This window comes from Ranitomeya variabilis, chromosome 5 (genome assembly GCF_051348905.1).
Source record: "Ranitomeya variabilis isolate aRanVar5 chromosome 5, aRanVar5.hap1, whole genome shotgun sequence".
NCBI classification, from domain to species: Eukaryota; Metazoa; Chordata; class Amphibia; order Anura; family Dendrobatidae; genus Ranitomeya; species Ranitomeya variabilis.
The window spans coordinates 452,375,093-452,394,025 of NC_135236.1; the positions used below are offsets into that span (position 1 = coordinate 452,375,093).

The 18,933-nt window shown below is 43.3% G+C and overlaps 1 protein-coding gene across 2 annotated transcripts in view; it reads left to right on the top strand.

The window, feature by feature from the left end:
- Positions 1 to 310: 310 nt before the first annotated feature.
- The window catches only part of MRPL42 (mitochondrial ribosomal protein L42), a 32,567-nt gene continuing 13,944 nt past the window's right edge, over positions 311 to 18,933 (top strand). Inside the window, exon 1 of one of the 2 annotated variants that reach the window (XM_077265409.1) lies at positions 311 to 569. In XM_077265409.1, coding sequence (XP_077121524.1) covers positions 458 to 569 — 112 coding nt within the window. In that variant the 5' untranslated portion in view covers positions 311 to 457. The remainder of the gene's footprint in view (positions 570 to 18,933) is intronic. The other variant, XM_077265410.1, reaches the window with a different exon arrangement.

An 18,933-nucleotide genomic window follows, 5' to 3' on the forward strand; every position in this document is an offset into this window, starting at 1 on the left:
GTGTGGCGGGAACTGTATCTGTGTGGCCGGCACTGTATCTGTGTGGCGGGCACTGTATCTGTGTGGCAGGCACTGTATCTGTGTGGCAGGCACTGTATCTGTGTGGCAGGCACTGTATCTGTGTGGCAGGCACTGTATCTGTGTGGCAGGCACTGTATCTGTGTGGCGGGCACTGTATCTGTGTGGCGGGCACTGTATGGGCGCGGTCAGGTAACTAATATTCATGAGCGGTGTCGGTTCGTTGCTATGACATCGCTCCTCTCTCCGCTGTCCATAGGTGAAGGTGGTCTCCTCCCCGTCACTCCGGCTATGATGTACAGTTACTGCTGCTCTGGTCGCTCACATAGTGTTCTCCTCTAGAACGAAGACGTGACGGTAACAGCAGCAGCTCTACCGGACACACCTCCTCCAGTCCACACTCACTGCTTCCGGGTCTTCCGTCTCCTCCTCACACATCATGGCGGCCTCCGTGCTGAGCCGGTGCAGGGCGGCTCTCATTGTCTGCCGGACTCTACGCTGCTCGGTGCTAGGTGGGATTTCTGGCCGAAACAGCAAATGGCAAATAGGGGGTGAGATATGGCCGGAAGTGGGGTCCTGTCTGGGTGTGACACATACACACACAGTGATATCATACACGGGGCATACTGTATATACTGCGTACCCTGCCTCTAATATACAGGACATACTGTATATACTGCGTACCCTGCCTCTAATATACAGGACATACTGTATATACTGTGTACCCTGCCTCTAATATCATACACGGGACATACTGTATATACTGTGTACCCTGCCTCTAATATCATACACAGGACATACTGTATATACTGCGTACCCTGCCTCTAGTGTATACATGGGGCATACTGTATATACTGCGTACCCTGCCTCTAATATACAGGACATACTGTATATACTGCGTACCCTGCCTCTAATATCATACACGGGGCATACTGTATATACTGCGTACCCTGCCTCTAATATCATACACAGGACATACTGTATATACTGTGTACCCTGCCTCTAATATCATACACGGGGCATACTGTATATACTGTGTACCCTGCCTCTAATATCATACACGGGACATACTGTATATACTGTGTACCCTGCCTCTAATATCATACACGGGACATACTGTATATACTGTGTACCCTGCCTCTAATATACAGGACATACTGTATATACTGCGTACCCTGCCTCTAATATCATACACGGGGCATACTGTATATACTGCGTACCCTGCCTCTAATATCATACACGGGACATACTGTATATACTGCGTACCCTGCCTCTAATATCATACACGGGGCATACTGTATATACTGCGTACCCTGCCTCTAATATCATACACGGGACATACTGTATATACTGCGTACCCTGCCTCTAATATCATACACGGGACATACTGTATATACTGCGTACCCTGCCTCTAATATACACGGGACATACTGTATATACTGTGTACCCTGCCTCCAATATACACGGGACATACTGTATATACTGTGTACCCTGCCTCTAATATACACGGGACATACTGTATATACTGTGTACCCTGCCTCTAATATACACGGGACATACTGTATATACTGTGTACCCTGCCTCCAATATACACGGGACATACTGTATATACTGTGTACCCTGCCTCTAATATACACGGGACATACTGTATATACTGTGTACCCTGCCTCTAATATACACGGGACATACTGTATATACGGTGTACCCTGCCTCCAATATACACGGGACATACTGTATATACTGTGTACCCTGCCTCTAATATACACGGGACATACTGTATATACTGTGTACCCTGCCTCTAATATCATACACAGGACATACTGTATATACTGCGTACCCTGCCTCTAATATACACGGGACATACTGTATATACTGCGTACCCTGCCTCTAATATCATACACAGGACATACTGTATATACTGCGTACCCTGCCTCTAATATCATACACAGGACATACTGTATATACTGTGTACCCTGCCTCTAATATCATACACAGGACATACTGTATATACTGCGTACCCTGCCTCTAATACACAGGACATACTGTATATACTGCGTACCCTGCCTCTAATATCATACACAGGACATACTGTATATACTGCGTACCCTGCCTCTAATATCATACACAGGACATACTGTATATACTGTGTACCCTGCCTCTAATATCATACACGGGACATACTGTATATACTGCGTACCCTGCCTCTAATATCATACACAGGACATACTGTATATACTGTGTACCCTGCCTCTAGTATCATACATGGGACATACTGTATATACTGCGTACCCTGCCTCTAATATCATACACGGGACATACTGTATATACTGTGTACCCTGCCTCTAATATCATACACAGGACATACTGTATATACTGTGTACCCTGCCTCTAATATCATACACAGGACATACTGTATATACTGCGTACCCTGCCTCTAATATCATACACGGGACATACTGTATATACTGCGTACCCAGCCTCTAATATCATACACGGGATATACTGTATATACTGCGTACCCTGCCTCTAATATCATACCCGGGACATACTGTATATACTGCGTACCCTGCCTCTAATATCATACACAGGACATACTGTATATACTGCGTACCCCGCCTCTAATATCATACACGGGACATACTGTATATACTGTGTACCCTGCCTCTAATATCATACACGGGATATACTGTATATACTGCGTACCCTGCCTCTAATATCATACACAGGACATACTGTATATACTGCGTACCCTGCCTCTAATATCATACACGGGACATACTGTATATACTGTGTACCCAGCCTCTAATATCATACACAGGACATACTGTATATACTGTGTACCCTGCCTCTAATATCATACACAGGACATACTGTATATACTGCGTACCCTGCCTCTAATATCATACACGGGACATACTGTATATACTGTGTACCCAGCCTCTAATATCATACACGGGACATACTGTATATACTGTGTACCCTGCCTCTAATATCATACACGGGACATACTGTATATACTGTGTACCCAGCCTCTAATATCATACACGGGACATACTGTATATACTGCGTACCCTGCCTCTAATATCATACACGGGGCATACTGTATATACTGTGTACCCTGCCTCCAATATACACGGGACATACTGTATATACTGTGTACCCTGCCTCTAATATACACGGGACATACTGTATATACTGTGTACCCTGCCTCTAATATACACGGGACATACTGTATATACGGTGTACCCTGCCTCCAATATACACGGGACATACTGTATATACTGTGTACCCTGCCTCTAATATACACGGGACATACTGTATATACTGTGTACCCTGCCTCTAATATCATACACAGGACATACTGTATATACTGCGTACCCTGCCTCTAATATACACGGGACATACTGTATATATTGTGTACCCTGCCTCTAATATACACGGGACATACTGTATATACTGTGTACCAAGCCTCTAATATCATACACGGGACATACTGTATATACTGTGTACCCAGCCTCTAATATCATACACAGGACATACTGTATATACTGTGTATCCTGCCTCTAATATCATACACGGGGCATACTGTATATACTGTGTACCCTGCCTCTAATATCATACACGGGGCATACTGTATATACTGTGTACCCTGCCTCTAATATCATACACAGGACATACTGTATATACTGTGTACCCTGCCTCTAATATCATACACAGGACATACTGTATATACTGTGTACCCTGCCTCTAATATTATACACAGGACATACTGTATATACTGTGTACCCAGCCTCTAATATACACGGGACATACTGTATATACTGCGTACCCTGCCTCTAATATCATACACGGGACATACTGTATATACTGTGTACCCAGCCTCTAATATACACGGGACATACTGTATATACTGCGTACCCTGCCTCTAATATCATACACAGGACATACTGTATATACTGCGTACCCTGCCTCTAATACACAGGACATACTGTATATACTGCGTACCCTGCCTCTAATATCATACACAGGACATACTGTATATACTGTGTACCCTGCCTCTAATACACAGGACATACTGTATATACTGCGTACCCTGCCTCTAATATCATACACAGGACATACTGTATATACTGTGTACCCTGCCTCTAATATCATACACAGGACATACTGTATATACTGCGTACCCTGCCTCTAATACACAGGACATACTGTATATACTGCGTACCCTGCCTCTAATATCATACACGGGACATACTGTATATACTGTGTACCCTGCCTCTAATATCATACACAGGACATACTGTATATACTGTGTACCCTGCCTCTAATATCATACACAGGACATACTGTATATACTGCGTACCCTGCCTCTAATATCATACACGGGACATACTGTATATACTGCGTACCCAGCCTCTAATATCATACACGGGATATACTGTATATACTGCGTACCCTGCCTCTAATATCATACCCGGGACATACTGTATATACTGCGTACCCCGCCTCTAATATCATACACGGGACATACTGTATATACTGCGTACCCTGCCTCTAATATCATACACGGGACATACTGTATATACTGTGTACCCTGCCTCTAATATCATACACAGGACATACTGTATATACTGCGTACCCTGCCTCTAATATCATACACAGGACATACTGTATATACTGCGTACCCTGCCTCTAATATCATACACGGGACATACCGTATATACTGCGTACCCCGCCTCTAATATCATACACGGGACATACTGTATATACTGCGTACCCTGCCTCTAATATCATACACAGGACATACTGTATATACTGCGTACTCTGCCTCTAATATCATACACTTGGCATACTGTATATACTGCGTACCCTGCCTCTAATATCATACACAGGACATACTGTATATACTGCGTACCCCGCCTCTAATATCATACACGGGACATACTGTATATACTGTGTACCCTGCCTCTAATATCATACACGGGATATACTGTATATACTGCGTACCCTGCCTCTAATATCATACACGGGACATACTGTATATACTGCGTACCCTGCCTCTAATATCATACACGGGACATACTGTATATACTGTGTACCCAGCCTCTAATATCATACACAGGACATACTGTATATACTGTGTACCCTGCCTCTAATATCATACACAGGACATACTGTATATACTGTGTACCCTGCCTCTAATATCATACACAGGACATACTGTATATACTGCGTACCCTGCCTCTAATATCATACACGGGACATACTGTATATACTGTGTACCCAGCCTCTAATATCATACACGGGATATACTGTATATACTGTGTACCCTGCCTCTAATATCATACACGGGACATACTGTATATACTGTGTACCCAGCCTCTAATATCATACACGGGACATACTGTATATACTGCGTACCCTGCCTCTAATATCATACACGGGGCATACTGTATATACTGTGTACCCTGCCTCCAATATACACGGGACATACTGTATATACTGTGTACTCTGCCTCTAATATACACGGGACATACTGTATATACTGTGTACCCTGCCTCTAATATACACGGGACATACTGTATATACGGTGTACCCTGCCTCCAATATACACGGGACATACTGTATATACTGTGTACCCTGCCTCTAATATACACGGGACATACTGTATATACTGTGTACCCTGCCTCTAATATCATACACAGGACATACTGTATATACTGCGTACCCTGCCTCTAATATCATACACAGGACATACTGTATATACTGCGTACCCTGCCTCTAATACACAGGACATACTGTATATACTGCGTACCCTGCCTCTAATATCATACACAGGACATACTGTATATACTGTGTACCCTGCCTCTAATACACAGGACATACTGTATATACTGCGTACCCTGCCTCTAATATCATACACAGGACATACTGTATATACTGTGTACCCTGCCTCTAATATCATACACAGGACATACTGTATATACTGCGTACCCTGCCTCTAATACACAGGACATACTGTATATACTGCGTACCCTGCCTCTAATATCATACACAGGACATACTGTATATACTGCGTACCCTGCCTCTAATATCATACACAGGACATACTGTATATACTGTGTACCCTGCCTCTAATATCATACACGGGACATACTGTATATACTGCGTACCCTGCCTCTAATATCATACACAGGACATACTGTATATACTGTGTACCCTGCCTCTAGTATCATACATGGGACATACTGTATATACTGCGTACCCTGCCTCTAATATCATACACGGGACATACTGTATATACTGTGTACCCTGCCTCTAATATCATACACAGGACATACTGTATATACTGTGTACCCTGCCTCTAATATCATACACAGGACATACTGTATATACTGCGTACCCTGCCTCTAATATCATACACGGGACATACTGTATATACTGCGTACCCAGCCTCTAATATCATACACGGGATATACTGTATATACTGCGTACCCTGCCTCTAATATCATACCCGGGACATACTGTATATACTGCGTACCCCGCCTCTAATATCATACACGGGACATACTGTATATACTGTGTACCCTGCCTCTAATATCATACACAGGACATACTGTATATACTGCGTACCCTGCCTCTAATATCATACACAGGACATACTGTATATACTGCGTACCCTGCCTCTAATATCATACACGGGACATACCGTATATACTGCGTACCCCGCCTCTAATATCATACACGGGACATACTGTATATACTGCGTACCCTGCCTCTAATATCATACACAGGACATACTGTATATACTGCGTACTCTGCCTCTAATATCATACACGGGGCATACTGTATATACTGCGTACCCTGCCTCTAATATCATACACAGGACATACTGTATATACTGCGTACTCTGCCTCTAATATCATACACAGGACATACTGTATATACTGTGTACCCTGCCTCTAATATCATACACAGGACATACTGTATATACTGCGTACCCTGCCTCTAATATCATACACAGGACATACTGTATATACTGTGTACCCTGCCTCTAATATCATACACAGGACATACTGTATATACTGTGTACCCTGCCTCTAATATACACGGGACCTACTGTATATGCTGTGTACCCTGCCTCCAATATACACGGGACATACTGTATATACTGCGTACCCTGCCTCTAATATCATACACGGGGCATACTGTATATACTGTGTACCCTGCCTCCAATATACACGGGACATACTGTATATACTGTGTACTCTGCCTCTAATATACACGGGACATACTGTATATACTGTGTACCCTGCCTCTAATATACACGGGACATACTGTATATACGGTGTACCCTGCCTCCAATATACACGGGACATACTGTATATACTGTGTACCCTGCCTCTAATATACACGGGACATACTGTATATACTGTGTACCCTGCCTCTAATATCATACACAGGACATACTGTATATACTGCGTACCCTGCCTCTAATATCATACACAGGACATACTGTATATACTGCGTACCCTGCCTCTAATACACAGGACATACTGTATATACTGCGTACCCTGCCTCTAATATCATACACAGGACATACTGTATATACTGTGTACCCTGCCTCTAATACACAGGACATACTGTATATACTGCGTACCCTGCCTCTAATATCATACACAGGACATACTGTATATACTGTGTACCCTGCCTCTAATATCATACACAGGACATACTGTATATACTGCGTACCCTGCCTCTAATACACAGGACATACTGTATATACTGCGTACCCTGCCTCTAATATCATACACAGGACATACTGTATATACTGCGTACCCTGCCTCTAATATCATACACAGGACATACTGTATATACTGTGTACCCTGCCTCTAATATCATACACGGGACATACTGTATATACTGCGTACCCTGCCTCTAATATCATACACAGGACATACTGTATATACTGTGTACCCTGCCTCTAGTATCATACATGGGACATACTGTATATACTGCGTACCCTGCCTCTAATATCATACACGGGACATACTGTATATACTGTGTACCCTGCCTCTAATATCATACACAGGACATACTGTATATACTGTGTACCCTGCCTCTAATATCATACACAGGACATACTGTATATACTGCGTACCCTGCCTCTAATATCATACACGGGACATACTGTATATACTGCGTACCCAGCCTCTAATATCATACACGGGATATACTGTATATACTGCGTACCCTGCCTCTAATATCATACCCGGGACATACTGTATATACTGCGTACCCCGCCTCTAATATCATACACGGGACATACTGTATATACTGCGTACCCTGCCTCTAATATCATACACGGGACATACTGTATATACTGTGTACCCTGCCTCTAATATCATACACAGGACATACTGTATATACTGCGTACCCTGCCTCTAATATCATACACAGGACATACTGTATATACTGCGTACCCTGCCTCTAATATCATACACGGGACAAACCGTATATACTGCGTACCCCGCCTCTAATATCATACACGGGACATACTGTATATACTGCGTACCCTGCCTCTAATATCATACACGGGGCATACTGTATATACTGCGTACCCTGCCTCTAATATCATACACAGGACATACTGTATATACTGCGTACTCTGCCTCTAATATCATACACAGGACATACTGTATATACTGTGTACCCTGCCTCTAATATCATACACAGGACATACTGTATATACTGCGTACCCTGCCTCTAATATCATACACAGGACATACTGTATATACTGTGTACCCTGCCTCTAATATCATACACAGGACATACTGTATATACTGTGTACCCTGCCTCTAATATACACGGGACCTACTGTATATGCTGTGTACCCTGCCTCTAATATCATACATGGGACTTACTGTATATACTGTGTACCCTGCCTCTAATATCATACACGGGGCATATTGTATATACTGCGTACCCTGCCTCTAATATCATACACAGGACATACTGTATATACTGCGTACCCTGCCTCTAGTGTATACACGGGGCATACTGTATATACTGTGTACCCTGCCTCTAATATCATACACGGGACATACTGTATATACTGCGTACCCTGCCTCTAATATCATACACGGGATATACTGTATATACTGTGTACCCTGCCTCTAATATCATACACAGGACATACTGTATATACTGTGTACCCTGCCTCTAGTATCATACACGGGACATACTGTATATACTGCGTACCCTGCCTCTAATATCATACACGGGACATACTGTATATACTGTGTACCCTGCCTCTAATATCATACACAGGACATACTGTATATACTGTGTACCCTGCCTCTAATATCATACACAGGACATACTGTATATACTGCGTACCCTGCCTCTAATATCATACACGGGACATACTGTATATACTGCGTACCGAGCCTCTAATATCATACACGGGATATACTGTATATACTGCGTACCCTGCCTCTAATATCATACCCGGGACATACTGTATATACTGCGTACCCCGCCTCTAATATCATACACGGGACATACTGTATATACTGCGTACCCTGCCTCTAATATCATACACGGGACATACTGTATATACTGTGTACCCTGCCTCTAATATCATACACAGGACATACTGTATATACTGCGTACCCTGCCTCTAATATCATACACGGGACATACCGTATATACTGCGTACCCCGCCTCTAATATCATACACGGGACATACCGTATATACTGCGTACCCTGCCTCTAATATCATACACGGGACATACTGTATATACTGCGTACCCTGCCTCTAATATCATACACAGGACATACTGTATATACTGCGTACTCTGCCTCTAATATCATACACGGGGCATACTGTATATACTGCGTACCCTGCCTCTAATATCATACACAGGACATACTGTATATACTGTGTACCCTGCCTCTAATATCATACACAGGACATACTGTATATACTGCGTACCCTGCCTCTAGTGTATACACGGGGCATACTGTATATACTGTGTACCCTGCCTCTAATATACACGGGACCTACTGTATATGCTGCGTACCCTGCCTCTAATATCATACACAGGACATACTGTATATACTGTGTACCCTGCCTCTAATATCATACACAGGACATACTGTATATACTGTGTACCCTGCCTCTAATATTATACACAGGACATACTGTATATACTGCGTACCCTGCCTCTAGTGTATACACGGGTATACTGTATATACTGCGTACCCTGCCTCTAATATACACGGGACCTACTGTATATGCTGTGTACCCTGCCTCTAATATCATACATGGGACTTACTGTATATACTGTGTACCCTGCCTCTAATATCATACACAGGACATACTGTATATACTGTGTACCCTGCCTCTAGTATCATACATGGGACATACTGTATATACTGCGTACCCTGCCTCTAATATCATACACGGGACATACTGTATATACTGTGTACCCTGCCTCTAATATCATACACAGGACATACTGTATATACTGTGTACCCTGCCTCTAATATCATACACAGGACATACTGTATATACTGCGTACCCTGCCTCTAATATCATACACGGGACATACTGTATATACTGCGTACCCAGCCTCTAATATCATACACGGGATATACTGTATATACTGCGTACCCTGCCTCTAATATCATACCCGGGACATACTGTATATACTGCGTACCCCGCCTCTAATATCATACACGGGACATACTGTATATACTGCGTACCCTGCCTCTAATATCATACACGGGACATACTGTATATACTGTGTACCCTGCCTCTAATATCATACACAGGACATACTGTATATACTGCGTACCCTGCCTCTAATATCATACACGGGACAAACCGTATATACTGCGTACCCCGCCTCTAATATCATACACGGGACATACTGTATATACTGCGTACCCTGCCTCTAATATCATACACAGGACATACTGTATATACTGCGTACTCTGCCTCTAATATCATACACGGGGCATACTGTATATACTGCGTACCCTGCCTCTAATATCATACACAGGACATACTGTATATACTGCGTACTCTGCCTCTAATATCATACACAGGACATACTGTATATACTGTGTACCCTGCCTCTAATATCATACACAGGACATACTGTATATACTGCGTACCCTGCCTCTAATATCATACACAGGACATACTGTATATACTGTGTACCCTGCCTCTAATATCATACACAGGACATACTGTATATACTGTGTACCCTGCCTCTAATATACACGGGACCTACTGTATATGCTGTGTACCCTGCCTCTAATATCATACATGGGACTTACTGTATATACTGTGTACCCTGCCTCTAATATCATACACGGGGCATATTGTATATACTGCGTACCCTGCCTCTAATATCATACACAGGACATACTGTATATACTGCGTACCCTGCCTCTAGTGTATACACGGGGCATACTGTATATACTGTGTACCCTGCCTCTAATATCATACACGGGACATACTGTATATACTGCGTACCCTGCCTCTAATATCATACACGGGATATACTGTATATACTGTGTACCCTGCCTCTAATATCATACACAGGACATACTGTATATACTGTGTACCCTGCCTCTAGTATCATACACGGGACATACTGTATATACTGCGTACCCTGCCTCTAATATCATACACGGGACATACTGTATATACTGTGTACCCTGCCTCTAATATCATACACAGGACATACTGTATATACTGTGTACCCTGCCTCTAATATCATACACAGGACATACTGTATATACTGCTTACCCTGCCTCTAATATCATACACGGGACATACTGTATATACTGCGTACCCAGCCTCTAATATCATACACGGGATATACTGTATATACTGCGTACCCTGCCTCTAATATCATACCCGGGACATACTGTATATACTGCGTACCCCGCCTCTAATATCATACACGGGACATACTGTATATACTGCGTACCCTGCCTCTAATATCATACACGGGACATACTGTATATACTGTGTACCCTGCCTCTAATATCATACACAGGACATACTGTATATACTGCGTACCCTGCCTCTAATATCATACACAGGACATACTGTATATACTGCGTACCCTGCCTCTAATATCATACACGGGACATACCGTATATACTGCGTACCCCGCCTCTAATATCATACACGGGACATACCGTATATACTGCGTACCCTGCCTCTAATATCATACACGGGACATACTGTATATACTGCGTACCCTGCCTCTAATATCATACACAGGACATACTGTATATACTGCGTACTCTGCCTCTAATATCATACACGGGGCATACTGTATATACTGCGTACCCTGCCTCTAATATCATACACAGGACATACTGTATATACTGTGTACCCTGCCTCTAATATCATACACAGGACATACTGTATATACTGCGTACCCTGCCTCTAGTGTATACACGGGGCATACTGTATATACTGTGTACCCTGCCTCTAATATACACGGGACCTACTGTATATGCTGCGTACCCTGCCTCTAATATCATACACAGGACATACTGTATATACTGTGTACCCTGCCTCTAATATCATACACAGGACATACTGTATATACTGTGTACCCTGCCTCTAATATTATACACAGGACATACTGTATATACTGCGTACCCTGCCTCTAGTGTATACACGGGTATACTGTATATACTGCGTACCCTGCCTCTAATATACACGGGACCTACTGTATATGCTGTGTACCCTGCCTCTAATATCATACATGGGACTTACTGTATATACTGTGTACCCTGCCTCTAATATCATACACAGGACATACTGTATATACTGCGTACCCTGCCTCTAGTGTATACACGGGGCATACTGTATATACTGTGTACCCTGCCTCTAATATCATACACGGGACATACTGTATATACTGCGTACCCTGCCTCTAATATCATACACGGGATATACTGTATATACTGTGTACCCTGCCTCTAATATCATACACAGGACATACTGTATATACTGTGTACCCTGCCTCTAGTATCATACACGGGACATACTGTATATACTGCGTACCCTGCCTCTAATATCATACACGGGACATACTGTATATACTGTGTACCCTGCCTCTAATATCATACACAGGACATACTGTATATACTGTGTACCCTGCCTCTAATATCATACACAGGACATACTGTATATACTGCGTACCCTGCCTCTAATATCATACACGGGACATACTGTATATACTGCGTACCCAGCCTCTAATATCATACACGGGATATACTGTATATACTGCGTACCCTGCCTCTAATATACCCGGGACATACTGTATATACTGCGTACCCCGCCTCTAATATCATACACGGGACATACTGTATATACTGCGTACTCTGCCTCTAATATCATACACGGGACATACTGTATATACTGTGTACCCTGCCTCTAATATCATACACAGGACATACTGTATATACTGCGTTCCCTGCCTCTAATATCATACACAGGACATACTGTATATACTGCGTACCCTGCCTCTAATATCATACACGGGACATACCGTATATACTGCGTACCCCGCCTCTAATATCATACACGGGACATACTGTATATACTGCGTACCCTGCCTCTAATATCATACACGGGGCATACTGTATATACTGCGTACTCTGCCTCTAATATCATACACAGGACATACTGTATATACTGTGTACCCTGCCTCTAATATCATACACAGGACATACTGTATATACTGCGTACCCTGCCTCTAGTGTATACACGGGGCATACTGTATATACTGTGTACCCTGCCTCTAATATGCACGGGACCTACTGTATATGCTGCGTACCCTGCCTCTAATATCATACACAGGACATACTGTATATACTGTGTACCCTGCCTCTAATATCATACACAGGACATACTGTATATACTGTGTACCCTGCCTCTAATATTATACACAGGACATACTGTATATACTGCGTACCCTGCCTCTAGTGTATACACGGGTATACTGTATATACTGCGTACCCTGCCTCTAATATGCACGGGACCTACTGTATATGCTGCGTACCCTGCCTCTAATATCATACACAGGACATACTGTATATACTGTGTACCCTGCCTCTAATATCATACACAGGACATACTGTATATACTGTGTACCCTGCCTCTAATATTATACACAGGACATACTGTATATACTGCGTACCCTGCCTCTAGTGTATACACGGGTATACTGTATATACTGCGTACCCTGCCTCTAATATACACGGGACCTACTGTATATGCTGTGTACCCTGCCTCTAATATCATACATGGGACTTACTGTATATACTGTGTACCCTGCCTCTAATATCATACACGGGGCATACTGTATATGCTGTGTACCCTGCCTCTAATATCATACACAGGACATACTGTATATACTGCGTACCCTGCCTCTAATATCATACACGGGACATACTGTATATACTGCGTACCCTGCCTCTAATATCATACACGGGACATACTGTATATACTGCGTACCCTGCCTCTAATATCATACACGTGGCATACTGTATATACTGTGTACCCTGCCTCTAGTGTATACACGGGACATACTGTATATACTGCGTACCCTGCCTCTAATATACACGGGACCTACTGTATATGCTGTGTACCCTGCCTCTAATATCATACATGGGACTTACTGTATATACTGTGTACCCTGCCTCTAATATCATACACGGGGCATACTGTATATGCTGTGTACCCTGCCTCTAATATCATACACGGGACCTACTGTATATACTGTATACCCCGCCTCTAATATTATACACGGGACCTACTGTATATACTGTGTACCCCGCCTCTAATATCATACACGGGACATACTGTATATGCTGTGTACCCTGCCTCTAATATCATACACGGGGCAAAAATCCGCAAAAAGAATGAACATGTTGCTTCTTTTTGCGGATTGCGTTTTTTTTGCGGAAAAAAATGCAAAATTTGCACAAAAAATGCGGAATGCATTCTAAATGATAGGATGCATAATTTAAGCGTTTTTTGTGCAGAATTTTTGCGTTTTTATCAGGGAATTCCGCAAAAAAATCGCAAAAATTCCTGAAGAAATCCGGACGTGTGCACATACCCTCATTGAAAATTGGGCTAGTTATGCTCTGTATGCTCTTATATATTGTGGATAAATGCTGTAAGATAGACTAAAATTTGCAAGTTCATAGCGTTTCAAGCTGAGGCCTACGTAGCTAGGGTTCCCGAGTGGCGCTGGCAGTGCCGGGTATTCATGCGCGAGATTCTCGCATTGTACTCACAAGTGTGACCCCAGCCTAATGGTGGATATAGGAGAACCTCAACAGATGATCGTGCTGTTTCTGAAAATAATCTCTGTATAAAGACCAACGTTGATATTGCCGCCATATGGTCAGTGGTAGATACCGGTCATATGGAACATATAAGTGATCACGGTACAGTTATAGATGGCGCCTTACTGCTGACAATCTTTCTGATGGAATAGTTCACTTTTCCTGTCTTTTCCATCTGGCCCAGACCGACATGACAACTTCTTCCAGCCGACACCTCTGCTGCAGAGATTACAACAAAGACTCATTTGTTTACGTTTCCTGCACAGTCTATTCCCAACCTGCACAGCACAGCGTCCTAATACCCCAAAACTGATTCACTGCTGTATGTGTCCTTTTTACTGCACCTACTGTATGGTACTGTGTGCCCTCTGATGGTAAACAGTGCCCACATTATGCCCCCTAGAAAGTAATAATTCCCTGTGTGCTCCTTTGACAGGCACCATAACCTGAGTTCCCCTATATCAATAAGTGCCCACTTAACATTTAATAATCTCCCAAGTCTCCCCCTCTACATAGTATGATGCTCTCTTATACATAGTATAATGCCATAAGCTCCTGTATAGTACCCCCCACATAGTATACTAACCCCTTAGTAGCCTCCAAACTGTTTGATGGCTTCAACACTGTAGGATGGCCCTCACACTGTATGATGACCGCTTAAATAGCCTCCATATAGTATAATGCATTCCTCATAGGCCTCTATAGTATAATGCACTCCTCATAGGCCTCCATAGTATAATGCACTCCTCATAGGCCTCTATAATATAGTAGTATAGTATGCACTCCCCATGGGCAGACTCTATATAGTATAATGCACCCCCATAGGCAGACTCTATATAGCATAATGCACACCCCCATAGGAAGACTCTATATAGTATAATGCACACCCCCAAAGCCAGACTCTATATAGCATAATGCACTCCCCATAAGCCGACTATCTACTGTATATATATATATATATATATATATATATATATATATATATATATATATATATATATAATTGTCTAAGGTCCACTTCCGTCTGTCTGTCTGTAACGGAAATCCCGCATCGCTGATTGGTCGCTCCCAGCCCGCCACGACCAATCAGCGAGAGGCACAGTCCAGCCGCAAATTGGCCCCTCCCTACTCCCCTCCAGTCAGCGCCCACATAGCTATTTTGGCAGTCCGTTAAAGGAACTGTGTTACACCATGGCATAACGCGGTGTAGCACAGTCTGTTAACGCTGCCATTAACCCTGTAAGTGTGACCAACTTTTTACTATTGATGCTGCCTATGCAGCATCAATAGTAAAAACCTATAATGTTAAAAATAATAATAAAAAAAAAAATCATTATATTCTCACCTACTGGCGCCTTTCCCGCTTCTCGCGATGCTCCGGTCCCAAGAATGCATTGCGGCAACGACCCTTGATGACGTAGCGGTCTCGCGAGATGATGACGTCGCGGTCTCACGAGAACGCTAAATCATCACGGGTTATTGCCGCAAGCCATTACTGGAAACGGAGCGTCGCGAGAAGCATCGCTAAAGACCTGGGCTGGATCCGGGGGCCGCCGGAAGGTGAGTATATAACTTTTATTTTAATTTATTTTTTTAACAGGGATATGGTGCCCACATTCCTATATACTACGTGGGCTGTGTTACATACTGTGTGGGCTGTTATATACTACGTGGGCTGTGTTACATACTGCGTGGGCTGTTATATACTGCGTGGGCTGTTATATACTGCGTGGGCTGTTATATACTGCGTGGGCTGTTATATACTGCGTGGGCTGTTATATACTGAGTGGGCTGTGTTATATACTACGTGGGCTGTGTTATATACTACGTGGGCTGTGCTATATACTGCATGGGCTGTGATATGTACTACGTCGCTGTCCTCTACACTGCGTGAACTGTGCTATATACTACGTGGCTGTGCAATATACTACATGGCTGTGTTATATACTACGTGGGCTGTGCAATATACTATGTGGGCTGTGCAATATACTACGTGGCTGTGTTATATACTACGCGGCTGTGTTATATACTACGTGGGCTTTGTTATATACTGCGTGGGCTGTGCTATATACTACGTGGGCTGTGCTATATACTACGTGGGCTGTGCTATATACTACGTGGGCTGTGCTATATACTACGTGGGCTGTGCTATATACTACGTGGGCTGTGCTATATACTACGTGGGCTGTGCTATATACTACGTGGGCTGTGCTATATACTACGTGGGCTGTGCTATATACTACGTGGGCTGTGCTATATACTACGTGGGCTGTGCTATATACTACGTGGGCTGTGCTATATACTACGTCGCTGTCCTCTACACTGCGTGAACTGTGCTATATACTACGTGGCTGTGCAGTATACTACATGGCTGTGTTATATACTACATGGGCTGTATTATATACTGCGTGGGCTGTGCTATATACTACGTGGGTTGTGTTATATACTGCATGGGCTGTGCTATATACTACGTGGGCTGTGCTATATACTACGTGGCTCTGCAATATATTAAGTGGCTGTGCTATAAACTACGTGGCTGTGCTATAAACTACGTGGCTGTGCTATAAACTACGTGGCTGTGCTATAAACTACGTGGCTGTGCTATAAACTACGTGGCTGTGCTATAAACTACGTGGCTGTGCTATAAACTACGTGGCTGTGCTATAAACTACGTGGCTGTGCTATAAACTACGTGGCTGTGCTATAAACTACGTGGCTGTGCTATAAACTACGTGCCTGTACTATATACTACGTGGCTGTGGAATATGCTACTTGGCTGTGTTATATACTGCGTGGGCTGTGCTATATACTACGTGACTGCAATATACTACGTGGCTGTGCTATATACTTCCTGGCTATGCTATACACTATGTAGCTGTGCTATATACCATGTGCCTGTGCTATATACTACGTGGCTGTAAAATATACTACTTGGCTGTGTTATATACTACGTGGCTGTGCTATACACTACGTAGCTGTGCTATATACTACGTGCCTGTGCTATATACTACGTGGCTGTGCAATATACTACTTGGCTGTGCTATATACTACATGGCTGTGCTATATACTGCGTGGGCTGTGCTATATACTGCGTGGGCTGTGCTATATACTACGTGGGCTGTGCTATATACTACGTGGGCTGTGCTATATACTACGTGGGCTGTGCTATATACTACGTGGGCTGTGCTATATACTACGTGGGCTGTGCTATATACTACGTGGGCTGTGCTATATACTACGTGGGCTGTGCTATATACTACGTGGGCTGTGCTATATACTACGTGGGCCGTGCTATATACTACGTGGGCCGTGCTATATACTACGTGGGCCGTGCTATATACTACGTGGGCCGTGCTATATACTACGTGGGCCGTGCTATATACTACGTGGGCCGTGCTATATACTACGTGGGCCGTGCTATATGCTACGTGGGCTGTGAGACTCTTTCGCCCAAGGCCCTCAAAAACCTGCAGCTGGCCCTGGCTTCACTGACTGGTCACAGCCGGCGGCCGTGAACAA